General features: G+C 37.4%; 1 protein-coding gene and 1 non-coding gene across 3 annotated transcripts; both read left to right on the top strand.

The window, feature by feature from the left end:
* The first annotated feature begins 8,541 nt into the window (after positions 1-8,541).
* LOC106060290 (uncharacterized) lies at positions 8,542-12,674 on the top strand. 2 transcript variants are annotated; one of them, XM_056043719.1, is made up of 6 exons: positions 8,542-8,698; positions 9,745-9,930; positions 10,115-10,457; positions 10,654-10,955; positions 11,103-11,249; positions 11,511-12,674. In XM_056043719.1, the coding sequence occupies exons 2-6, from the start codon at positions 9,757-9,759 to the stop codon at positions 11,649-11,651; spliced, it is 1,107 nt and encodes a 368-aa protein (XP_055899694.1). In that variant the 5' UTR covers positions 8,542-8,698; positions 9,745-9,756; the 3' UTR covers positions 11,652-12,674. The 2 variants fall into 2 exon arrangements, with proteins under 2 accessions (XP_055899694.1, XP_013073559.1); XM_013218105.2 differs by having other exon boundaries at positions 8,543-8,698; positions 11,100-11,249.
* Positions 12,675-26,182: 13,508 nt separating this feature from the next.
* Positions 26,183-26,347, top strand: LOC129928882 (U1 spliceosomal RNA). Its single transcript, XR_008780412.1, has one exon. It is a non-coding gene; the product is annotated as a U1 spliceosomal RNA (small nuclear RNA).
* Positions 26,348-26,637: the final 290 nt, after the last annotated feature.

Here is a 26,637-nt window from a genome sequence, read left to right as displayed (position 1 = left end):
CAAACAAGTGACACAAACATGTTAACACAAACATGTGAACACAAACGAGTGACACAAACATGTGAACACAAACATGTTAGCACAAACAACTAAGTAAACGCAAACAACTGAACCCAAACAAGTTAACACTTGTGGGACATTTAAGGAATGTAGGTAATATATAAGATGAGATTTTCTTATAGTCTGTAATACTTTTGGTCCAATAACATATGTGGAAGGAATTGGTTTCTGTATTTTTAGTTGATGTTTCTATACCAATCTGGCACACACTGAATTTAAGAGAATTCAATTCTATCTGTCTATAGGACAGATGATGTAAAGGACATTTGTTTCTGTAGCCCACTGATAACGAGGGTGTCATGTAGCCAGCACAAGGACCAAATAAATCAAATTACACGCTAAATTTGTGGCATTTTACGTCTCGAGAGATGATCTTTTCCTTTTGCAATTTCTTGTGTGACAAAAGAGGCTAATCCTTGATACACAGCTGCGGTCGGAGGTTGCATTTTCACCCTTCTTTCTGCTTCTGTTGTGTATGACATCTGCAATCCGAAACCCTTCCTTTATCCTCGCTCTCCATATGTATCTATTCAGTGCCACTTTTTTTCCCAGCTGCCAGTGTCGATTTTGAAGAGCTTCACGCTAAATATTGAAGTCTTATAATTGATTTTTTAAAATATATTTTAATAGGCTTATAATATTTTTCTCTGTTTCTAGAAGTAGTTTATCTCATTAAGGAGGCCATATATTGGATGTTGATGTTCGACAGGCCTGGTTCTACAACATGTTTTGTGTTGTTTTTATACTTTTATCATATTTTTTTTAATGAAAGTATTTTAAAAACTTGGAATACACATTTTTTTAAAGAGCATGTCTAAGTGGTTTGATCTGGTTCTGTTTCGTTTTTAGGTCGATGAGTTAAATGACTTCTCTCTACCATCCTATCACACTCCTCTCACGAGAGCATCACTCCATTTTTTTTTTTTAAAACAGACTAACACAAAGTCAAGGACGCCCTCACTTTCAGCAAGACCACTCCCCTCAAACCCACCAAATGTACTCTTTCACCTCTCCTCGTTCCTCCCCTCCTCTGTCCGCACACGAGTCGATCACACAGCGAGCATGATTTTGAGATCAATACAGCTTGTGAGAACTGGTTCCTTCTAGCAGACGAGAAGCCAGTGCTTCAGCAGATCTCAAACTACCACCGCCGTCACATGTTAACTAGCGCATATAGGTCTGCTAGTGTTAAACGTACATTAACTAATTACACAATAAGACTCCATACGATATATATATATATTTACTCTCTGATGTTATAATTTAGAAAAAATTTCGGGTGTGGGAGTGGCTTCAGTGGCGTTGCTAGGATGAGGGGAAGAGTGGGGAAAATGTGAAAATCCCTCCTCGGGCCCCCCACTTCAGTGGAGCCCCCAAATTAGTGGGGTTTTTTTTTAATTAAATATTACGCAAAATGAAGGTCAAGCACCCCGGGCCCCCAAACGATGGAAAATTCCTAGCTACGCCCCCGAGTGGTTTACTTTTGTTCTACTGTTAAATAATCTCGCAAACTCTAGATACTAAGATCGTCGAAAAAAAACAAACTTTGAGTGGCTGTCTGGTCGTTCGGTATGCCCTCTGGGCTGACATTCAGTGGTCACGAAGGTCATCACTTCGAAACCTGCCCGCTGCCATCCCCCGTCGTCCTGCGGGAGGTTTGGGCTAGGATGTAATTATCTTCAGAATCTGTGAAGGATTATCCGAAACATATAAACACAGACAAGCAGGACTATGTTACATAATAATAATTATAATACTAATAATAAGGCTGTATTCGAGTCCGAAGACTAATGAGGAATTCAGTATTTCCCGTTGCTACTCAGCCCCAGCTGTGACCTACATATTTTGCCACATCCAGGGCAAGCATAACCATTGTTCGCCGGTGGTCGATTTAGATTTTCTTTTCAAAATGACTACACAGACCCAGTTTTCCGTGGGTGGGCCTATTCTCTGTTTGCTGTCTGTGGCAAGGGCTGTTCTTCGGGGTCTCAAATGTCTGTCCCGTCAACTTTGAACAAATCTCCAGCTATTTTATCTGAAGCCATTCGCTGCCAGCTGTTTTCCTCTATGCCAGTGAGAGCGTTTCCTGTAGACGCTACACAAAATGATGTTCTGATTTGGGCAGCATCTTATCTTATACATTACAGACGTTACTTCGAAAGAGAAGATAATTACGCCATACGTCATGTGTCAGTCTAACCATGCATGTTATTCAGTGACTTAAAACTCCGCTGAGTTGAAGGTTTTCCTGGCTGATTCAGGCAACCCATTCATACCAGCAATTCTTCTAATCGGTGGTTTCTGTTCCATACAGGGATGAACTACAAAATTGATGGATAATTGCAAACACTAGCACAGTGAGTGACCATCTACTCGACATATAAGAAAAAACCAGAAAGACACCATGTGTATCACGTTGTATGATTGATATAAATAACAAAACATAATAATAATAATAATAATAATCTTTATTATCCGTAAGGAAATGTGTCTTACAATTTGTGCATTACACAAAATATAACAAAACATAACAAACCATATTTTAGAATGGCGTGACCAGTTCAAGAACCCTTGATGTTGACTATTGATTATCGGTGAGAAAAAGCGCTGAGTGGCCAGTTTTCTCTAACAAGATCTCCCACATCCAAATTGCTTGTTTGGCCTTAGGCATTGGTTTGTCAAAGAGAGAAAAATATTTTATTCTGCTTTTTTTTTTTCCATTCAATTTTTATTTTTATATTCCCTTGTAAGATATAATGATCTAAAGCAAATAATACTTTTGCTTTGATTTGGGAAAAGAAACAGCTTCAAAGTAGTGGGATTTTGAAAAGTATTCGCGATTTATTTTTCAGTCATATGCTAGTTTGTTCTATATTTTTCTGTATTATTCTATTAATTTATTTTTAAAGTTCCAGATGCCTGAACAAAATCAGAAGCATGTTATTGAATAACAATTTTTCTAATATAGTATTTAATCGCTACTTCAAGGAGTAGGTACTTTTTAGTTTTAATTTACTTACGAACGTGACAAATAATGTGCCCCCACCCCTTTTTTTTTCTTTCGCCAGAGCTCGAGAAAAGAACTTTCTGGTATTGCTGTGTGTCTATGCGACCACCCCACCCCCAGACTATGGATCATCTCATAGAAATGAGATGAATGCCTGGGCATAGGCTATGGTCGGGGCGATGTCGCCCACACAGAAGTTCCCTCCTCTCCACGTAGTTGATCAGTCCAATGGAAAGGCGCATATTTAAATTGAAAAAAAAAGGGAAAGTGAATTTAAATAGAAGTACTTTATTTCTTTCGTCTAAACAAAAAATAGCATGCTTTCAGATGTAAGTATTTCTATTCATAAGTGGATCTTTATTAAAGCTTTCGAAAGAATATAGGAACCTCCATAAAATCTTGCCCAAGGGCCTCGCCTCCGTATTCTTAAATCCGGCACTGTACATAAATATATATATATATATATATAGAGAGAGAGAGAGAGAGATAGTTTTTTTGTGGCCAACGTAAAATACCAGTAGTCTGTCATACATTGAACTCTTGACGTCAGGACTCATATCATACGTCATTTTTGCTACGGAAATAGTTTAACTTTTAATTTTAGATGCTTTTTCTATAAATAGCCATTAGGCGCCACCTGATGATAATCTCTGTAGATGTTTGTCTGCTGACCGACAGTCCGAGCAAAAGGCGAGCAACTCATCTAGTCTATTCTTCATTTCTTACCGCCCTTTCTGTTTCTGGTGACATTATGAGGGGATGACGTCGATGGCTTTATCTGTTTCCCCCCCCCCCCCCCCCCCCCAAATACAACGAGAGTGGGTGTAATTTCTAGTGACTCAAGCAAGGGTGGATCATACACTGAACAGAAAGAAGTTAACACAACCCTCCTTCCCAAAAACTTATCTTTAAGTTTATAAGTAAATAATCTTATCTACGATTATTTAGGAAACATAAGCCGCAAGGGATTCCTTTGAAATGTCAACAGATACTATGCGTTATGCCATCCGAAAACCTTCAGTAAGACTAATTGAAACCAACCGAAATAGTTACTCTCTAAATGACAAAAGCTGTTCATGATTTAAAATACAACAACAACAACAAAATCACATGTCTATAGATGCTGTTCTTTGCTAAGGGGGCTCACTTTGACATTATGAATATGTGTTTTAATTTAAAAATATGTTTTAATTTTAAAAACTAGTGCTTTACCTTATGTGATAAGAATACGTGTTTAACTTTTAGGAATATATAAATATTTTTTGTGACGGTACGCACAGGTACGGTGTACGGCACCTTTTTCAATGTGGGGAAAAAATAATACTTTTTTTTTGTTTTGTAACGTTTATTATTAATTTATTAGTAGTTAAAAGTTAGCAATTCATCACTGAGTACCGGCACCCGTTTTTTTTTTTTTTTTACAAAAAAAGCAATGTATACATACATACATACATATATATATATATATATATATATATATATATATATATATATATATATATATATATATATATATATATATATATATATATATGTATATATATATATATATATATATATATATATATATATATATATATATATATATATATTATTTCTGATGAATAATGTATACAGCTTTCAGTGAAAATATCTTCTACCACTAGATAAAGGCCACGGATCCTAGTTTGTAAGAGATAGACCTAAATCTTTACGCAATGTATCTCAGAGGACTTGTTCTCAGTAGTAGTGTAGTCTGAGCGGAGGTTGGGAAACATGATACAAGTACCGGTACTGAGTACATTATTTTGAAACTAGATGCTGTGTTTCACTTTGTAAACATATTTTAAACTCGTAATAAGCTCCATGCCCGCCATGCATTGAGTTCTCTGTCTTGTAATTAACGAACTGAGAATTGCCAATACATTTAATAATAAAATGTAATCACCAATAAACACAATCAGATAAACAAAGTTCTCTTATAAATAGATAAAAATTAAAAGTACGATTATTGTTTTCATTATACGCTTCTTTGTTTCCTGCTGGCAATTCTATATTTCTGTCCTATTAATTCAAGTCCACTATCGTCTCTGATACTCTTTCTCTCTCACTATCGACCGAGAAGAAAATGTTTGGGAATCGGTTTGGAGAGTTTAACAGTTTAACTTAATTGGCACATTTATGTGCGCTTGTTATAGTCCACAATGTCGGCATGACCTCCGCGCAAACCAATGTGCTTTGTTTTAACACAGTTCTTATATTTTGACCTACCGTCTATCGTGACCCACTTGCACACACTCACACAGACGCAGGCCACACTGAGATAAGCCTTATCTCGCTTATCTGATGCACTTGCTATCACGCTTATCACCTGTCTGCTATATTGTCTGTCCTTGACGCCCCAATAAAAATTGAAACTTATCAAACAACCTTTGAATAGCATTAGTTTAGTTCAAAGGCTGGTTTGTAAAGAGATAGTTCAGTCAACAGACTAGTCTGAAAAATAAGTTCAGTCAAGATACTCGTCTGCAAAGAGATGGCTCATGCGAGAGATTATTCTGTATAGAGATAGTTCGGTCATGAGACTTATTTGAAATGAGATAGTTCAGTCAAGAGGCTGGCCTGCAAAGAGATCTCATTCAAGACACTGGTCTGCAACGAAATAGTTCAGTTAAGAGACTTCTCTGCAAAGAGATAGTTCATTCAAGAAACTGGTCTGCAAAAAGATAGTTAAGTCAATATACTGGTTAGCAAAGAGATAGTTCATTCAAGAAACTGGTCTGCAAAATGATAGTTCAGTAATGAGACTGATCTTAGACTGATCTACAAAGAGATAGTTCAGTCAAGAGTCATATTTTGTTTTTCAAAGGATCACGCCAGCTTCACAAGAAGAGTTTATTTACAGCCTTTCAAGACTATAACACGCAGCTACACAATCTAAGATCTAAACGCTTTCAAGATGGCGTTCAGACATGTGAACGTAAATAGGACACCAATAAGTAGGTCAAGTTTCTAAGTTAATTTGTGTCGTCTGTCCGTCTGTTATCTGTTAACTCTATAGCTACAACCTCAAGTTGGCTTTCGTCAGTCTGAGTTTCATACTGTTTTTTGGTTTTAAAGAATGGACAGCTTCTACTGTCACTTTGTCGTTGTAAGCTGGTCGGAGGGGGGGGGGGAGGGTCGGTATCATTTCTCCTTAACAAAAGTGCACTATTCCACCCCCCCTCCACTATTTTCCCCCTCTTTCTGTATTTTTTCTATCTCTATAATCTTTTCACCGTCGGAGGGAGGTGCTGGCTCAGGAAGAAAGAAATACATTCCTATGGTATTCAAATGGGGACAAGTGTTTTTTACGAAATATAGTGATTCCCAAACTACGACCCGCGGGACATCTCGGGCCCGTAACTCTGTGCTACCCGTCCTCAAAGCCACCTCTTAACTGTTATGAAATGTAAAAAAAAAGAAAAGTAACGTACCCCTTTCAGACCTTGAGATCTATGGGGCAGATGATGTAAAGGTCATCTGTTTTTGTGGTCCAGGGTTAGGGTTAGGGTTAGGTCCACATGTGGTCAGCACAACGACCAACCGCTTTTAGTTCTTCCCCTACTAATGTCAGGTAACCATCCCGAAATAAAAAATCCCTGTCATCATCAGGATTTGAACCCGTTTTACCGCTCTGCCACCGCCCCTCCTGTTGCCAAAAGCGATTAATGTAATCGTAGAGAATCTTGTTCGATTGGAGGACAGTTGTTTTTTTTCGGGGATGCCGCCCCTAACACATGTGTCGGGAAAAAAAATGGACACCACTGAAAAACAACCAAACAATGAAAAATAATGACTCAGATGTAATTTCACAGATTGAACAGTTATTCGACCACCTGCACTGTCCACCTATCCTTTTCTGTTAGTTTTTTCAACATTGTATAGTCTACGTCTATTTGGAACATTTCACTTGGCTATCTATTCGTTGACAGTGCACCTCGCCCTTGATTACGTTGAGTTCCTAGGAATCTAAATCTAAAACAAACTAGAACATAAAAAATAAGAGAATAAAACGCAACACTATAATATTACGAACTAGATTGAGGGGTCATATTAACACTAAACGCGGGTGGCTGCCTGGTCGTGAGGTATGCGCGCTAAACTGTCGTTCGGATTACTGTAACGGATGCATGTGTAGTCAGATGTAGCTGAAGTATTTCTAAAATGAGTGTGAAGACTAATTGCGTGCGTACCTTGTATGATGTATTTTCAATCTGCGAGCTCTTCATGCACACCGTCACAAATATAGATAAGGTACTAAACAGGAACACAGACTCAATGACCAAGTTGACTCAAGGTGAACTTCAAACAAACGTTTATTACAGAATGGGCCACAGTCTTGTCTGTCACTATAGAAAGATGTTATCCCCTTCAGAATCTAGCGGTAACTGACTAATTCTAAGTCTATCCTAATCTCTAACCCAAAGTCTATGTCGTCACTAATAAATGTACGTTCACTGTCGCTCTAACAAAGTGCGCAACCCAACTAACTAAACTAGCTAGCTAACACCACCTATAGGTCACCTCGACTGACCTCCATGGCGTAAGGGAGCCTACATAGTTTGGTCTGTATGGTCCAATACATTTGGCCTGAAATGACCGCTGCTTATTCTACCTTTAAGTCAAAGTAGTTGGCCTTGATTCGGCGTATTGACCTGACTTTAAGGTCAAGCATTGTTTCTTCTGTATGGAAAATACCAGCTACACGTAGACAACATTAAATTAAATTATTTTCTGTGGCATACGAGAAGGCTAGATATTGTTTATCAACATTTAGAATAGCTGTCATCAAGTCAAGCATTTACAAATACATTTAGGCTACATTAAAAATAAATGTTTCATAAACAGACTCTGGCCCTGGACAGAAGGTTTCAATTTTCCCCAAAGATGTTTACATTTGTTGGAATGGTAACAGAAGACGTCAACACTAGATATAGAGATCTACATAGACATAGACTAAAATTAGGTTATAAGGCGTACTATTTTAAGTTGTATTGTAGCTACTAAGGAAATGTCAGCGCAATGTCGCATGTAACTTATATTTGGCACCTTTACACCGCAAGTTAACAATAAACTGCTTTGTTCAACAAAGGAAAAGCCGATTTCTTTTTTAGTGTGTGAATCATGGACAGGAATCGTACCCTCTTATCAGCTGTTCGCTGCATGGCCTGGCCTAATTTTACCTAAGCTCGAAAGGATATTTAGTTTCTAAAAAAATAGATACTATTTTAGTCAAAATTGTTTAAACATATATACACAAGCAGAAATAATTAAATAAATAATAAATAAATCAATAAAAATAAAATAAAGGAATGTAATACATTAAAAAGCAATATTTTACTATTTTATTTTGTTTTTAAATTAAAAATAAAAATAGGTTTATAGAGAAATGCTTGTCAGAAAATAGTTCATCCTTTCGATTTCTTCAAGGTCTTGTTTTCGTCCTACAGCTGGGGCTAGCACGTGAACAGTGGCTGATTCCAGGGCTACATAAAAGTAGCTGAGATAACCGATATTGTTTAGACACGAGCTTACAACGAAGGAGTTAAGACGCTTAAAATTATCGAGACTATTATACAGTGCTTTCTTACTTGGATTAATTTGGCAAGGGTAAGTATTATGTTATATTAAAATGTTAGAATATTTCTAGATTAGACTTGTAGATTCTATTATTTAGATCATTTTATTTATTACTCAAAGTTTTTAGTTTAAGTAAGTTGATGTGTTAACTGTTATAATGTCTGGTCTGTTGTGAAGGATAAAGTTTAGATAGTTTTAGTTTAGTAAAAGACTACACACACTGACTACAGTAAACGTTAAGTCAGATAGAATCATAGATAGATTAGATCTATATTATTCTAGTCATTCTAGATCTATATCTAGATTCTAAATAAGTCTAGATGATACATTCGATGTTTAGTCTAAAGTCTAATCTATGGATAAGACCAAAAAGTCTAGATTTAGGGAATCTAAACCTAATCTTGTAGGCCTATTCTTGTGTACAGTAACAGTTTCATGAGTATGCAGCAGTATGAATACTAGACTAGCTAGATTTGATCTATGAGTATCAGTATCATAAAACTAGATCTAGATCTATATTAAAAGTTGTGAATAATGTGAATTTTGGAGATTATTCATTTTAACTCAATTAGAAATTATTCTAGCTAGGCAATGTGATCAGTCCTTAGAAAGTTTTATTGAGTAGATCTATTTATTTGCGGTGCAGAGTTACGCTCCATCTACTAAGTGCAACTGCTGAACGAAAAAAAAAAATCTAGATCTAGGTCATTACTTGACCTAGTTGTGACATTTCAGTATCACGTTTGTAGCACGCACTAGCCCAGCGCATCTAAATTTAGACTCGCTCCTGATTGGCTGCAGCTTTGTGACCTTTGCCGACGTCACTAGCTCCACCTCCAAAATATGTTGGCGTTCTAATATAAATAACAAACCTTTATTTTATAGTACAGTGGTTAAACAGACTTGGACTTATTCAAATCTGCGTAGGTTCCAGAACTTAGTCAAATCTACTCTGGAACTTTATTCTGTGATTAGATCCAAACAATTTCTCAGACCATTTGTTAATTGGAAAACTTGTTAAAAGATTTTAAATCTAGATTTAGATTTCTGATCTAAACATTTCTCTTACTCAACAGAAGGATTAGAAAATGACTAAAGCAGAGCTGAATCAAAACGAGCTCCAGGCTCTTAGGAGACTAGCTGGTGAGCCCATTATTCAATCACAAGACATCCAGAGCTCTTCCTTATTGTCTTCTCACATTGGCGAGGCAGTGTCCTCTATGCCACTTCCTGATACACCAAGTGAAGGTGTAGTTGTCAAGGTGAGCATATTTTTTTTTTTTTTTTTAAGATAAATTATAAAGCTAGGCTTGACTTTAGTCTTGTGCATTTTTTAAAGTTTAAATTGCATTCAGATGCTGGTACATTTTGACATTTTTTTAAAGCCAAGAGGCTGTTATATCCTTTAAGCCTTTAACTTTAATTGACTCTCATTATATATTACAGGTTGCCTATGCTGGTGCTTGCTATGTTGAAGGTAAAAACAGAAGCAAAAGATTCATTCCTCAGTTTCCTGGCAATGAAGTCGCAGGCACAATACATGATATTGGATTAAACTTGCCTAACTGCAACTACACCATTGGAGACAAAGTCATCATCTTCCCTGATGCTGATAAGGTGAACAGTGGCTATGCAGAGTACATTCCCATTGAGGACACAACCAAAGTAATTCAGATTCCCAACAAAGTTCCCCTTGAAGTGGCAGCCATGCTACCTGGTGGAGCCCTTGCAGCTTACGCTGCTGTGAACAGTGCTAAGCCACATGTGGAAAAGCTGCGTAAAGTCAAATGTAAGTATTTTAGTATTTTATTAGTACTACCGGTACTTGATTGAAATATTTTAGTTAAAATTAAATTAACTTGAAAATTAAAATTTTTTTTTCTGTTGGCCTTAATTGTGCCGATGTGTACCAAAAATTCAAAACTCAAACTTTTTTTTTTTTTGTCTACAAAGTTTTTTAAATTTTGTTTTCTTTTTCTTTACAGCATGTGTGAATGTTTTGGTTGTTGGTGCTGGCAGCCTGGGGCTGTGGACTGTCAAGCTTGCCAAATATTTAATTGGTCGTGAGTGCAACAACGTTAGGGTCTTTGTTGCGGACAACAGCATTGATAAATTGCTGACTGCACAAGAACATGGCTGCTATGACATCATTCATTGGAATGAAGAGGATCATGAACAGTACATCATTGAACGCACCTTGGATGCTTGCAGGGGTGGTGTGGATGTCATCATTGATTATATTGGATCCAACAGGAGCATGCAGAGGTCACTCAAAGTTTTAAACAGAGTGAGTATCTAAGCTATTGCATTAGTATTTTAACATATTTATTAGAAATGTAAAAAAAAAAAAAAATTAAGATTTTTTTCTTTCATTTTATGATTTCAAACTCTAGTTGCTTATGTTTGTTCTTTTTATTCTGTTCTGTGCCAGGAGGGCTTGATCTTAGTCAGCGGTAACTCCACATGTGAAACAAGCATTTCCCTGAACACACTCGCAGCCAAACAGCAGAGTATTGTTGGCATCCCACAAGGCAATCTGAATCAACTCATTGAACTTCTTAATGCTATTGCAGAAGATCAGGTCAGTTACTTAGCTGTAAATCTTGTGTTATTGCACTAGTTAATTAAACCTGCGTTTTTTTTTGTTTTTTTTTAAAGATTTCCAGCATTTTAAGTGTACACATTATTTAGCCCCCCCCCCCCCCCCCCCCCCCCCCCCCAATAAAGTGTTTTACTGTGTACCACATTATTTAAGGAAAGAAGAAAAATGTTTTAACTGTGTACTCAGCATTTGCATTTAAACCAAGTAAACTTATGGATGTTTTCTCTTTGTTCTTTACAGTTGGAAGTCCCAGAGTACAAAGTTTTCCCTGTTGAAGACGCCAACCAAGTTTTTGAAGACCTTTGTGAAAATCGTCTGACTGGGAGGGCTATTTTCAAATTTGGCTCACAGTCCAGCACACATGTAGTGGACAATCATTGAATTGTTCCACTTTGAAACTGTTTTTGTCTTAAACATTGTTTAGAAAACATCATCCACAGAAAGACATCATCTAGAACAAACTACAAGATATCACACTTTGCTTTTTGCTATTTACAATGAAAGCCATCTGTTGAGCCCAACCCCAGATATAGTCTTTAAAGGGCTCTAAACCAAGGATTACATTGGAGCTGCACTTTTTTACTCATGAGTATGCATGATCTGATTAAGAGAGGGGGAAAATATCTAACGCAACAACCCACCTCTCAACTCCATTGTCCTACATGTGCATATATTTCTGTTTCATGAACCTGTTGCTGTGGATGTACATATCCAACATTAAGCTTAACACATTCAACTTTCATGTACTATAGGCTATGTTAGAAAGACCTTGTTGCAGGAACGTTTAAGGCCAGACGAGTCATACATGCTAAATGACTGTTAAATGGCTACGCAGGGATTTAATTAAAGATTTAAAGATCATTTTTTTATAATGAGCTTTTATCAAAAGAATTTTTTTAAACTAGACCATGCTAGAAATATTTTTTTTAAATTAAGTTAATTAAAAAAAAACTAATGTTTAAGCAGTCCTCATTATGTATTTGATGTAAATTTAATTTCAAAAAACAATTGTACCAGAAAATAGTAATTGCTTAGATTTCACTTTCTAGACGTGAGGAATCTGTGATATATTTTTTTTAGTTAATAAATGAAATATATTGTTTTGCCCTGTTGCATCTGATATGCAAGTGGAATTTTTAAAATGGCATTTTTGAACTTATGTATTTGTAATTTTTTCCATTTTTGTAAAACCAAGACAAAAAGTGTTCAAGTGTAGTGAGGTGTGTGTGTGTTTGTTATGATTCATTGTTTTAGTTGGACATGTTACATTGACTAATGTAGTTGATTTATTCTAGGTGCTATGTTGAGTTTTGATATCACACTGGATTTGTGAATGAATTATTGATTTTCATATTTGAAAAGAAAGAAAAAAAAATAATCTTCAATAAAAAAAAAAACAACAAATGTTTATTTTGGCTTTGTCTTGATAGCTGTAGTTTCTGTTTTTGATATGATCAGCTGTTTTTAGTGAACAAAAACATTTCAATTAAGACTACAAACCAAATTTGCATGGATGGAGTCTAATAATTTAAGAAAAATATATATTAACAAAACTCCCAATAAATTTTATGTTACTGGTATGAACTTTAAAAACAAGAAAACCTTTGGACTTTTTTTATATTGATGTTTTTGGATACCAGTACTCAAGTACGCCTTCTGTTGAATATGGAGACTTCTGTTGAATATGGAGACAAGTGACTACTCAAGTGAATACAATGTTAACAATATACTTACTTGTACACTATTCGACAATGTCGACCCTGAGAAGGTACTGGGCTTTGTCCGGGAGGTGGGGTTGTCTACGAAGATCTGATTTTTACCAAATTACTAAATTTTTACTACCTTTACTATTTTAACTGAATAGACCTTGTTTTTAATGATTAAACTGTATAGAATTTAGCCCTTGTTATGTAAAGGGATAGTGATCCCTAAAGGATTACGGGCACAGCATGGCCTAAATTGTGCCGATGTGCCTAAACTCAAACCCTTTCTTACTTGTTCCTGTATTTCCAAGCACTTAATTAATAGGAAGACTTCAAGGTTGAGTCAAATCCAAGTAGTGGTATGACATTTGAGGACTTCACAAATTATAACATTCATTATATAGGACGATGCTTTTAAAATGGTACATAAGCTACAGATGTAGAGACAAGTATTTACTTTTTTTAGATACCGTAATTAAAACAAAGTAAATTCACCTCCCCCCCCCCTTTTTTATTTATTTAAAGAGGTCTTATTAAAACCAAAGTTGCTGGTCAACCCTCATCCCCCCCCCCCCCCCAAAAAAAAAGCATATTTTTTTAGAACACATCGCTAAAAACATACACATACTTAAGATATATAGATCTACTGGGTATCTAGATGTGGACTAGTAAAATATTTTGCATCATCATAAATAGCAGAAATACACATAGATCTGATGAACTCTGATGTCACAGACGTACACACACTAAGAAAAGTTTAAATATTCGACATTTAGATATTACTGAATTTAATAAATAATGCTAGATGTACTAAACTTCACTTAAATAAGCTTACAGTTGCCTGTCAGAACTGAGACACAATGGAAGTTGCCAGGGAAAATAAATATTAAAAAAAAAAATAGGCCAAAACATATTTTAATTACAGTCTTGTCAACGTAACATTCGGTTGACCGACTTACTCGCTCTGGTTTAACAACACAGACTTGGTGGCATGTTGTAACAGTGTAGCAGTCCCGTGTTACCAGGACGTGACTCGTCTCACAGGCCGACCTTGTACGCTTGGCTCTGTTTCAAGTCTGCTAGCAGAAAATCCCATTTGGCGCAACCTGGCATGTGGAGCAAAAAAGTCGGTTAGCTTTTAGTTTTGTGTGTGTGTGTTGTTTTTTTTGCGGCAAATAAAAAAAAAAAGGAAGGTTTTCTTCATTTGATTTTAGTGAATTCGATTTATGTCTGTCTAGATTAGGAGACGAATGGTAGTTAAACATGATGCAGTCTCTACATGTCTACCAATTTATAATATATTTTTAAGTTACCACTGACTGACACATTCATTGATCATGAAATCTATTAAACTGTCGTACGTATCCGCATCAAATTTCGTACACAGGATCCTTTTACCTACTATAGGTGCTTTCTAAGAACCATTTTTTGACAGATTCGCAACCTGACGACAGCCGTTCGCTAAAAAACCGCAAGCTCTATCGAAACTGTATTTTATTTTCGGTATTTCCATAAAATGTCTCAGTCTATATAGAAAGCAGAAGACTCAAAAGTAAGTCGCAATTATACATAAAACACTAAACCATAGTCTTCAAATACAAAAACAAAATTTAATAAAAATACTCAGAAAGACACAAGGATAAAGGCACATTCCCCATCCCATATGCTAGGACAAATTTGTACAAATACTCCTTCTTCACTAGTGCTATTAGAGCATGGAATGGGTTGCCGGAGCTAGCCAGGAAAACCAGTGACTTGGCAGAATTTAAGACATTGGTTAATATGCATGATTGAATGCAAGACTCATAGGACGTAATAATCTTCTTTTTTTGAAGTCACGTCTGTATTATATAAGATAAGATAAAGCATTTTCAAAAAATCACAAATTCCTTATTTTTAATATGCCTTGCGTTATTTTCACTTCCTTTTAGAAACAATCTAAAGAAAACAAAAATCCTAATAGCGTTAATGAGATTTTGTGAGAGAGCAAGTAATAGTTCTTTGTAACACTGTCAAAAAAACAACAACAACAAAATAAACACAACTACAAAACTAATCCTACTAGCATTGAAAAGATAAATCTATATCTTTTGTCATTTAGTTACATTTTACTCTTTCACTCCGTAATTATTTACCACATTCTGGTGGAATCAACGTTGGTATCGTCAGTTAGGAGAGAAAGAGTTAAAAGCGGTCATATACGATAATAATTAATAAAACCAAATCTTCATTTTAGTTAGAGAACAAAATACCTAGAGAAACGTAGAAAGGGGAACCGGAATGTGTACGAAGGACTAATTTTTTTGTTGTTGGTGGGGTGTGAAAATGGCGGATAAGTAGAAGTGCTATTAAAATTAACGGGCCCAAAATATGAGAGTGTGTATGTGTCGGGGGCCCATTTTGAAACGTCCCTTTCTTAATCAAGTCACAAGTCTATGTAGGAGAAAATACAAAAAAAAAAGGGGGGGGGGGTTCCAGAGAGAGAGAGAGAGAGAGGCCGTGAAGTTTCATTGTAACGGTTACACTAATTCACGGGCTAAAATAAGTCTGTTAGGTTGCTCGTTAAAACACGGTCCGTTTATTAAAAGGGAGGGGGGGGGGGTTCAGGAAAGAGAGAGTGGGACTTCCCATTTCATTGTAAGAGATTCACGGGCTAAAAAAGTATGTTGGATTTATCGTTTAAGGGGGGCCCGTTTATTAAAATTAAAAAAGAAGGGGGTGTTTCGGCCATAATAAACATTATAAAGCCTGGGACAAAATCAACGGGCGTAGCCGGTGTGTTCTGCTATTCAGACCAGATGTCACTCATGCCATGCTCTAATACACTGTTTCCCAAACTGTGTTCCGCGAGACCTGAATAGGTGTTGCGCGAGACCTGAATAGGTGTTCCGCGAGACCTGAATAGGTGTTCCTCGAACTACTGGCACTATTGACTAGTAGGCCACCACGTGAGTTAACCTCTCATTTTTACCTCTCTAAAAAAATAAGCAAAGCGTTCCGCTAAATACTCAGAATGTGCGACGTGTTCCGTTGAAGACAAAGTTTGGGATACACTGCTCTAATAATTTCGCGTCTTCAGTATGTCCCCCCTCCCCATTCGTCCCGTTTACCTTTTTGTAAAAATAAAATGAAAAATTTGCCAGAACAGCCTTGTTTTTACCATTCTAGTTTCAAGCCCATTCAAATTTCACGCACCAAATAAGAAACAAGAAAAAGTTCCGCCTGTAGTGTCAGAACGAGGCTGGAATGTTGGGACAACGTGGTAAGAGGCATGTGGAGATAATGGAGAAGGGGAGACAAAAGAAATGTCTCGAATCGATACACATTTATTAATTTATTAATGTAATCTCAACAAGATAGAGGTCACCTCGAGGTCAACTGTACACATTGAATGTCTTGTATATAATGTATAATAGCTACATGGCGATAGGACACGAAAAAAGTTAAAAAAAACAACAACAACAAAAACTGGTGATTCATCGAGAGAATCTTCCCATTCTTTATAAAAAAATTACTAAAAATCTATCGTTTCTCTAGAAAATCTTCCAATGCTCTATAAAAATTATAAAAAATCTTCCAAAAAAATAACTGGTGGTTTACCGAGAAAATCTTCCCATTCTCTATAAAAAATTACTAAAAATCTACCGTTTCTCAAGAAATCTTCCTATTCCCCCCAAAAAAATGTAAACAAATCTACCTTTTGTCAAGAAAATCTTCCTATTCTATATACAAAAGAAAATAAGAATGTAAAAACAAAGCTGTTTGTTAGCACTAAAATGCACTGCCAGCTTCACAGGGAAATTATTAACAAAACTTGCGGTTAACTGTTTACCTTTTTCATAACCCAACACACATAAAACTCATACAATGACCATCAATTCTTATGAACCAAAGAGTTCAATGTTGTCAAACCTAGACTTAGTGAGAGAAATATTAGGATAATCTTGGACATCTTATGGAGCAATATTTCCTCTGTTCTTATTTTGCGTTCTTATTATTATTTTGGAGGTCAATCAGGTCAACCAAGTCTTCTTATTTTGCGTTCTCATTATTATTTTGGAGGTCAATCAGGTCAACCAAGTCTTCTTATTTTGCGTTCTTATTATTACTTTGGAGGTCAATCAGGTCAACCAAGTCTTCTTATTTTGCGTTCTCATTATTTGGAGGTCAATCAGGTCAACCAAGTCTTCTTATTTTGCGTTCTCATGATTTGGAGGTTAATCAGGTCAACCAAGTCTTCTTATTTTGCGTTCTCATTATTCTGTTTGAGGGTTCATGTAACTAGTCCAATATCGGAGAAGAACTGCGCAATAGTTACTTAATTAGGCAGCTCTTTCTGGAGGCGTGTTGGCTGAGTAGTGAAGCGCTTTCCTTCCGAACTGAAAGGGGTCTTGAGTTCGAATCTGAGTGAAGACCTGATTTTGAACTTCTGGATTCCACCGAACTCTAATGGGCACTTGACATTAGTTGGGGGCAGATAAAGGCGGTTGGTTGTTGTGCTGGCCACATGATTTATTTTTTGTTAACCGTCAACCACAGAATCAGATCACATTTACGTCATCTGCTTTATGGATCACTAGGTCTGAAAGGATTAACTTTACTTACAGTACTTTGTTTTACTTTAGTGCTTTTCCTCTACGGTTTTTTTTTTTAGGACCAGAGCTGGTTCGGGCCTCTCGATGTAGTGTTCAGCTAGGAAGGAAATAGGTTGGCTTTCTCTGGTGACCCTCCACAAGGGCTAATTATGACGTGTCCCAATTCTCCGCTTGCAGGAAATGTATTGTTTCTTACCTTTGTCCTGTCAGGAGGGTCAACTGGCGACAGGGGCGTAGCTAGGAATTTTCCATCATTTGGGGGCCCGGGGGCTTGATCTCTTTGGGGGCCCCAGCAATTAGCGTGATATTTAATATTTAATGTAAAAAAACCCACTCATTTGGGGGCCCCCCTCAAGTGTGGGCCCGGGGGGACTTTCAAATTCTCCCCCCCTCCACCCTAGCTACGCCACTGACTGGCGACATTGTATAGATATCTATATGATGTGTATTTATCGCATTATGTGGGTCCATACTTTTATGTTTGCTTATTTTATTAGGGATTTTCATTTATGGCGGGAAAAACTAATAAATAACTAGCTTCGTAACAACTTTCCTTTATTACAGCAGCGTAATTGCCCATTTCGTTTTTAATTAAGTTTTAAGTCAGTGTTTCCCAAACTGTGTTCCGCAGAAGCCTCGTGCCACGCATTTATATAGTGCTCAAATTATAGTTCAGTGAATGCCATTTAGCGTTGACATTGTTTAGTTTATAGTGTAAATATCAAACTCTCCTCACTAGTTCAGGCCTACCTCTGGTGGGTTATATTATTTAATATTTTGAAGATGATGAAGAAGACATTTTTAAATTGCGCTTTATTTGTTTTTAATCTGAACAGACAGACAGACAGAAAACACAAACACATTTATTCTATCGCTAAAAAAAAAAAAATTAGCATTAATCATGATCTGATACTCTGTTTGGTAGTCGAGAGCCTGTCTACTCAACCACTGAGACCTCGAAACATAAAATCACGAGATTTCAATTTTGCAATTTTGTATTTGTTACTAATTACTTGTTAGATCTTAAACTTCCATGCTGATTACGCCATAGATTGTGTATGTTTGTTAGATACTGTTTGGGCAAAACCTGCACTCGCAACATACAACAAAAGATATAAATTCAAGACGGCGGAGAGGGGGGGGGGGAGGCAAAGCTATAAATAAAGTCAACATTAAAACTGCCAGAGTTGTTTTTCGACCTTGAATACTTGGCCGACATTTGAACCAATGAGGGGAAAGGGGTGGCGTGGGGTTCGTGGAAGCTAGTCGATATCTAGGCCAGTTGTTATCTCATTGTAAAATGGCTTAGGGAGGTTTCTGTTCACCATTTGTGTTAGAAAATTTCTATCATTCTTGTTTGTCTAATGCGCATACTTTACTAAACATAGTTTACATACATCTACTATGTCTTTTACTTAGAAATTTGGAAACTTTTTTCTTTTTTTTTTCTTTCTGATAAAACATTTATTTGGCTCAATCCATACCACCTTTCACACCATCAAGGGGATGAGAACTTTAATAACTACAAGCGGACAAAGGCTTTGACAGCATTAGATATATTATAATATGTAGGTCGCAACTGGGTCGAAAAATGTTGACCACGCACGGGGCACCCTCGACCCACGTTGACCACACACATGAAAATTATACACCTCTTTGACCACACATGACACGTCGACGCCCATTTGTCCACACATGAAAATTAGACACCGCTTTGACCACACATATGACACGTTGACGCCCCTGTGACCACACACATGGCAAGTCAACGACCTCTTGACCACAAACATGACAAGTCGACGCCCACTAGACCACACACATGACATGTCGACGCCCATTTGACCACACGCATTAAAAGTCGACGCCCCTTTGACCACACGCTTGGCAAGTCGACGCCCATTTGACCACACATGACAAGTGGACAACCTCTTGATTACATACACACGAAAAGTCAACGCCCCTGTGACCAAAGTCGACGTCCATTAGACCACACACATGACATGTCGATGCATATTTGACCACACGCATTAAAAGTCGACGCCCCTTTGACCACACGCTTGGCAAGTTGACGCCCCTTTAACCACACACATGACACCCTCGATACATGTTGATCACAGAGCCAAGAAGTTTTATCAACTGTCATATTGACGTCTTGGAATTATCCCATATAGACAATATAGAGATTTGATGTCTTTGTGCAAACAAAAAGACAATAATAAAAGAAACAATGCGTTGGCTATGAATGTCATATCCATAGACATATATATGTCTATGGTCATATCTCTTCTCATGGCCCAAGTCACTTACTTATAGTGCTATAAATAGGCTCAATGTTTGTTCAAGTCGTCACGGCTTAGTCCTTGGAAATAACGTAATGGCAACTTTTCAGACAATGGTAAATGCATTTGTAGCAGGCTGAATGAATCAGTGGATCTCAGTTGGTTGTTCTTTTTTAGATAACTTTTTTGTTGTTGTTAATCTTTATCTAAACGCCTGTGTTTTTATTATTACCTGTCTGTGTTTGTATTATTACCTGTCTGTGTTTGTATTATTACCTGTCTGTGTTTGTATTATTACCTGTCTGTGTTTGTATTATTACCTGTCTGTTTTGTATTATTACCTGTCTGTATGGAATCTTGTACACATTATCTCTCTCTTTTCTCATTCTCGGATCAAGCTGAAACTTTACACAATTATTCATTGCACTTGAGAAAACGTGAATCAATTGAATAACTGACCAACTATTTGTATCCAAATTTTTAGTTATAATTAATTAATTACTAGCTAAGAAGAGGTAAGCAAAACGGAATTGTACATTAACAAAAGACTCTATAGAACCTTCTATTTCCATAAACACTTGGCTGGCGAAGTGGCTAGTGTGTCGGGTAGAGCCCTCGAGTTCGAACTGAAGTCGAAGGACTTTAAAAAAAAAATTACTTAAAAAAAAAAACATCATGGAAATCTTCTCTCATATTCCCCCTCCTTCAGCCCCGCCCCCTCCATCCCCAGCTGGTCCACACAAGTGATTGGATCAGGAAATTGCGCAATAAAAACAAATGCTTAAAATATTTCCAATCGCAAAGGTTTATTTTTGTTAATCTAGATCTATTACAAATGAACTACTGGCCTACTAGCACAGTGCATTGACTGTGGTGAGGATGTAAGAGAGTCTCTTTAGCCCATCCGTTGCACCGTTCCCCAGCAGAGACCATAATCGTGGTGATGGTCCTACCACGGTAAACTTCGGAACAATAAAGAAATAAGGAGAGACCCCACCCCCGTGGGCTCGACCCCCGACCTTTGCGTAATTGGAGGAACTTACTTCGTCAGCTCAGAGAGACGTGTCTCATGAAAAACAGATGTGAATAAATGATCACCTTGTTGGGGGTCTCCTGACAGGGAGGTCAATGATGAACCAATTTATCACACAGGCCACGGAGTAAAAGTCTTCCCCGAGTCAAAGGATCGTAAAAGAGAACATTTTGGACCCTTTAAATGACATTTCGACGAGGTTCAGGTTATCAAAGTAACGGATTAAACTGTAAACTCTTGAATCCGATTAAACAATTTTGCTAATCCCCTGTTGCCAGTGGGCCGCCGATTGAGAAACGCTGCTGTAGCACACTTGTCGTTAACCGAGTAAAATACATATTCGGGTCAGTGCAGTTGACCTTCACCTCTGCTTGTCGTCTGCACCAGTTACGGATTTCTTTTAGGTGACAATGAAACACAACGAAAAACGCTAATGCCTTAAAAAAAAGATAATATATTCAACATTTCATTTTATTGTGTCTTAGTGTAATGCATACACGATTGAAGGACATTAATAAGCATATATATGCATGTTTTTCGTATTTACTAATAAGCATAATATGTCAACCTTGGAAGGGGGCTGGACACAGAACATAAAACCAGCTACACGTCAACTAAAGCTGGCGGTGCCATGACTTCGTAATTCTTCTGCAAAGGTCTTTGCCATTCCACCATATTTTTCTCTACGATTTGTGTTATTTAGATTTTTTGCCAGATTTTTTCTAGGGTTAGTTGATCTCTAAATGTGTCGCCAGCACCGCCCAGCAAGTCAAGGAACATGAACTATGTACGCGTTCAAAAGCTGATCTACCCACCTCCGTCCCTGAATCTCCAAAAGTGCGATTGAATGTTTGAAAAGGTAGCTCTAAATTGTGGTAACAAAAAAAAGGGGGGAGAGGTCCGATTCGGGGGAGGAGTAAACCAGAAGCGTTTTATCCTCTTAGGCAAATGAAATTGATTGGCCTAAAGCATGTTTTTTAAAGCATATTTTTTATTGAGAAAAAAATGAGGGGGGGGGGGGGCGTTATTAAGAATAAAAAAAAAAGAACAAAAAAAGAAAGCGAAGCATGCCTAATTTGAATATGCGCGCCCCACAATGAAATATCTCTCACGTTTAGTCAGCGAAGTTGGCAATGCAATGATCCCCCCCCCCCCCCCCCCGAAAAAAAATAAATTCAAATGTTACTTTTTAAAATGCAATATTTGATATTGAAGCAGTTTCTGGTGGGTAAAAGGATGGTATTTATGTGAAACGCTCAAACATTTACATGTTTGCAGTCAATTATTAAGCCAAACTGGCAAATTCATTTCAGTTAGTTTATGAGCCCAATCTATTGATACTTGGAGCATTAACGTTAACTGACCCTTTTCTACATGCAATCGCCCCTCCCTCCCCCTCCCCAAACTTTTAACGATGACAACATGGTACAATTTCCAATGCACAATTTAGACTTGAATTATTTTCGTATGAAAATGTCACATCTCGAACAAATATTGCCCGAGGCATTGAAGTGTTAATTTTGACAAAAATCTCGATGATTGATTGGGCATTTGTTATTGAAGCCAACACCTTTCGCCTTAGTCTCTTGAAACGTTGGGGCAGGCACCATAGTTGATCTGTTGACCATCTTTCTCCATTCCTCAGTGTTTCTTGGGTAGACCGGCCCGTCCATTCCTTTATGTTGTCCTACCACCGCTTTCTGTCTGCCTCTTCTTCTTTTTCCTGGTACTGTTCCCTGAAGAAAGATATTTGCGAGTCCTGAGGACCCTGTTAAGTCAATACAGTAAACTGGCAGACGACAAGGGAAGGGAGGTAAATTATTAACTTCCCTGTGAGTAAATGAACTTCTCGGACTTTCATGGATAACTGGAAGACTGGAATTTGAATTCAGACTAGAGCAACTTTTTTGTTTTTTAACCTCGCTTATATCAAAGCACGAATGGGATTATGGGATACTGTCAACATGTAAGGGAGCAGACGACATGAAAGTAACTCACGCAGTTGTGCGCATTTATCAGTAAGCCTATCTCAACATAAATATCAAATAAGGCTTGTCTTCGAGTCTGAAGATTAACGAGGAGTGCAGTATTTCACGTGGCTACGCAGCCCAATCTGCGACCTACATATTTTGCCACATCCTGAGCAGACATAATCATTGTCCGCCGGTGGTCGATTTAGATTTTCTTTTCGCCGTCTACGTCTGTCCTCGGCAGTGGATTTTCTTTTGGTCTCTAATCATCCAAATGTGTATTCCGCGGCTTTAGTAAGTGATCTCCAGCTGTCTCGTTCTGAAGACGCCTGCAGTCAGGTGCTCTCTTCTATGTCAGTTAACTCTTTCTCTCCGTAATTATTTACCACATTCCTGTGGAATCAACGCTGGTATTGTCGGTTAGGAGAGAAAGAGTTAAAAGCAAGTTGGAGCCTAAGATGTTTTTTTTTAAAGCGTTTCAATGGGGCATCTCCGTTATGTCGACCACCTTTCATCTCACCAAACTAAGACAGCGATTGGCATACGATCGTCCTTCATACGGGGCACGTGCCAGCTCAGCGCAACTATGGGACCATACGAAGTCCTTCTATACCGGTAGGGCCTACTGTCCAAGTTTCTTGGATGAAGGTCAACCAAAATGACCAATAAGGTAAAAAATACACACACTGACTTGGCAAATTCTAGTAGTGCTCTCTGGTCGCACTCTCAAAAGGGTAAGGTCCAAACGATTTATCCTTTTTGGACAACAAACCAATATGATATTGCAAGTATATTGTTAAATTTTGTGTAATTAAAAATTAAATACGTGATTATTCAAAATAATTGATGCAATTTCACTCAATATAAACAGTATTCCTTAAAAAATATTTAGCTTCTTTTTCTCTCTTCTAGTTTTTATTCCCTGCCCCCTTCGTTTATATTAACTGGCAAGTCGCCAAAACACAGGGAAAAAAAATGGCATTGAAATTTAGACCAATGACGTAAGTCAGACGTGCAAGCGTGTTACTTGGTTAATGGGCATAAGTTCAGGTCAGTTGTGGAATAGTTACACAGATATCAAATTGTTTAGATGGACCAGGTCTAGATCTAGTAACAAACATGTAGGCCTAGTTGTGAGACTTGGGCTAGATACTAGAACAATAGGCCTAGCGAAAGACATAAAGATAATGGCACATTTCGTATCTCATATGCTAGGAAAAAGTCTTACAAGTGCTCTTTCTTTCCTAGTGCCATTAGAGCATGGAACGGGTTGCCTGAATCAGCCAGGAAAATCGATGACTTCAAAGTGTCTAAGTCTTTAATTAGCGTGTACGACTAGATTGACTCATTGAAACGCGTAATTACCTTTTGCTAACATAAAAAGCTTACTTAAACGAAATGACAGACTTACTGAGTGTGTATACAAAAATGAAGGCTTGCAAAATCAAAACGAATAACTTCAGTGTAGCGTAACTTTCATCAGGGCCGTATTAGGCATAGGCAAACTTAGCAGCCGCCTAAAATAAGCATGTTGATGGGGACCTCGCACAGGACTAAAAAAAAAATGAGAGAAAATAGTGCGAAACTTGCATCAGATTTCAAACATAGTCTAGCTCTGTCTCTACTACGAATATTGCGATATATGAATTTCAGTCATTTTTAGATATGCTTACGAGTCTTGGACGCTGACTGCAGAGCTAGAGAGGAGGATCCTAGCAATGGAATTGAGATGCTACAGAAGGATCCTAGGCATCACTTTCCAAGACCGCATCACAAACCAAGAGATTAGCGACAGGGTTACTGCAGCGATCGGACCCCACGATGACCTGCTAACTATTGTACAGAAACGCTTAAAGCTTAAAATCTATGGCCATATTACAAGATCAACGGGGCTCGCAAAGACCTTCCTTCAGGGAACAGTACCAGGAAAAAGAAGAAGAGGCAGACAGAGAAAGCGATGGGAGGACAACATAAAAGAATGGACGGGCCTGCCATTGAAAGAAGTTTTAAACAAGGCAAAAGACAGGGAGGAATGGAGAAAGACGGTTGATAAATCGTGCTTGGTGCCCCAACGGTCTAACAGACTAAGGGATAGGTAAAGGTAATGTAAATTTGACGACTTAGATATTGACACATGCGGGTTTTTAATCAATTGCGTAGTTTTAATTTTTCGATGTACCAAAATTCACTTTGCCTAAGGGCGTCTAATTACCCAAGGCCGGCCCTGCTTTAACACGCTCTGTAGGTAGTGTTCCTAACTTCTTTGTGAACTGGGGGAGGGGAGGGTGTATCTAGAAGGTTTCCCTGCTGTCTGATTTAGGCGCTTAGCAAACACAACTCGGGCCCTCTTGATTGGCCTCCATTAGCCAAGCTGTTTTCATATACACTCACTAAATGTCTATAAGTAGTATTACAGTTAGACCTAAGGACTTAAAAAAATTAAATTTCAATCAATTTTGTATAAAGACTTTATTATATGTAATATATATATATTGTGAAGTGCAGAGAAGCTATTAGAGCCCTACGCAGTTAAACACTTTCATTACAATCGGGCACGTAGGACTCACCAATTAAAGTAGAGCTCCCATTGAAACTAATGACAGATGTAATATTCATATATAGGCAGGCTAATGTCTAGTGTTCATATATAGGCAGGCTAATGTCTAGTGTTCATATATATATAGGCTAATGTCTAGTGTTCATATATAGGCAGGCTAATGTCTAGTGTTCATATATAGGCAGGCTAATGTCTAGTGTTCATATACAGGTAGGCTAATGTGTAGTGTTCATATATAGGCAGGCTAAGTGGTAGAGAATGATAGTCAAGTGGAACTAAAACTGTAAAAGTATACAAAATATAGTGATTTCTTTTTTAACAAAAACTCTATACAACTGATACCCATAATTCGACATATCTGTACAAATAATTCAGTACTTTGTGATAACAGTTTAACTCTATAAGTGAACTTTTGGTACAGAGACAATCAATTAAAGCTTCAGATAAAGAGAAGTAACTAACAGATATTTTAACTACAATACTGGGCCCAAGAAATAGGGGAGATAATCAAAGAAATGTTTGCACGATTATTTTAAGGGCCTAATTTTTCACAACTATATGTTTTACAAAACAATATTCAATGTTTTCGATAGAAAAGATAAATAATTGTTAGTAAAATACAAATATATTTTTATTATAAAAAGATTGTTAGACAAAAATATTTATCCTGAATAATATCTATTATTTTTAAAATTTTATTTTTATAATATTGCTGAAAGCTTAAATGTGTTACATTAATTTTTTAAAGACGCCTCTGAACCTAGCATATTTTATCATACTTACCTGGCACAGGAGACTACCGTGGTCACGATGGCGGTTCTCCCAGGTCGAGGCTTACCCATTGCACTTCGGGTGGGCTGAACCCTGCGATCACCCCAAATGAGGGTGACTCGGGTGCGTAATTTTTGCGTATGGGGAACTGCGTTCGCGCTCTTCCCTGAAAAATAACAATAACCGAGAAGAAAAGTGTGGAAATAATTTCATGCGAGATTATTCCACAAAGCAACTTTTATTTGCCAACTACAAAAGGCTGAATCACTGACACGTTATAATTACAACCTGAAAAGTACTTAATTAAAAGACCTAGATCTATATACACTATTAAAAACACTGTTGTTGTTAGATCCGCTTGCTATGGGTCTAGATCTACTTGCCTTTGTTATTGATGTGTCAAGTTTGTCGTTTCTGTAGCAATTGTGGTTGTACAGGGTGGGGTCGCTAGCCCCACGT

Source organism: Biomphalaria glabrata, chromosome 10 (genome assembly GCF_947242115.1).
Source record: "Biomphalaria glabrata chromosome 10, xgBioGlab47.1, whole genome shotgun sequence".
NCBI classification, from domain to species: domain Eukaryota; kingdom Metazoa; phylum Mollusca; class Gastropoda; family Planorbidae; genus Biomphalaria; species Biomphalaria glabrata.
The sequence above is the reverse complement of the archived record's forward strand: the minus strand, read 5'-3'. Positions and strand labels throughout refer to the sequence as shown.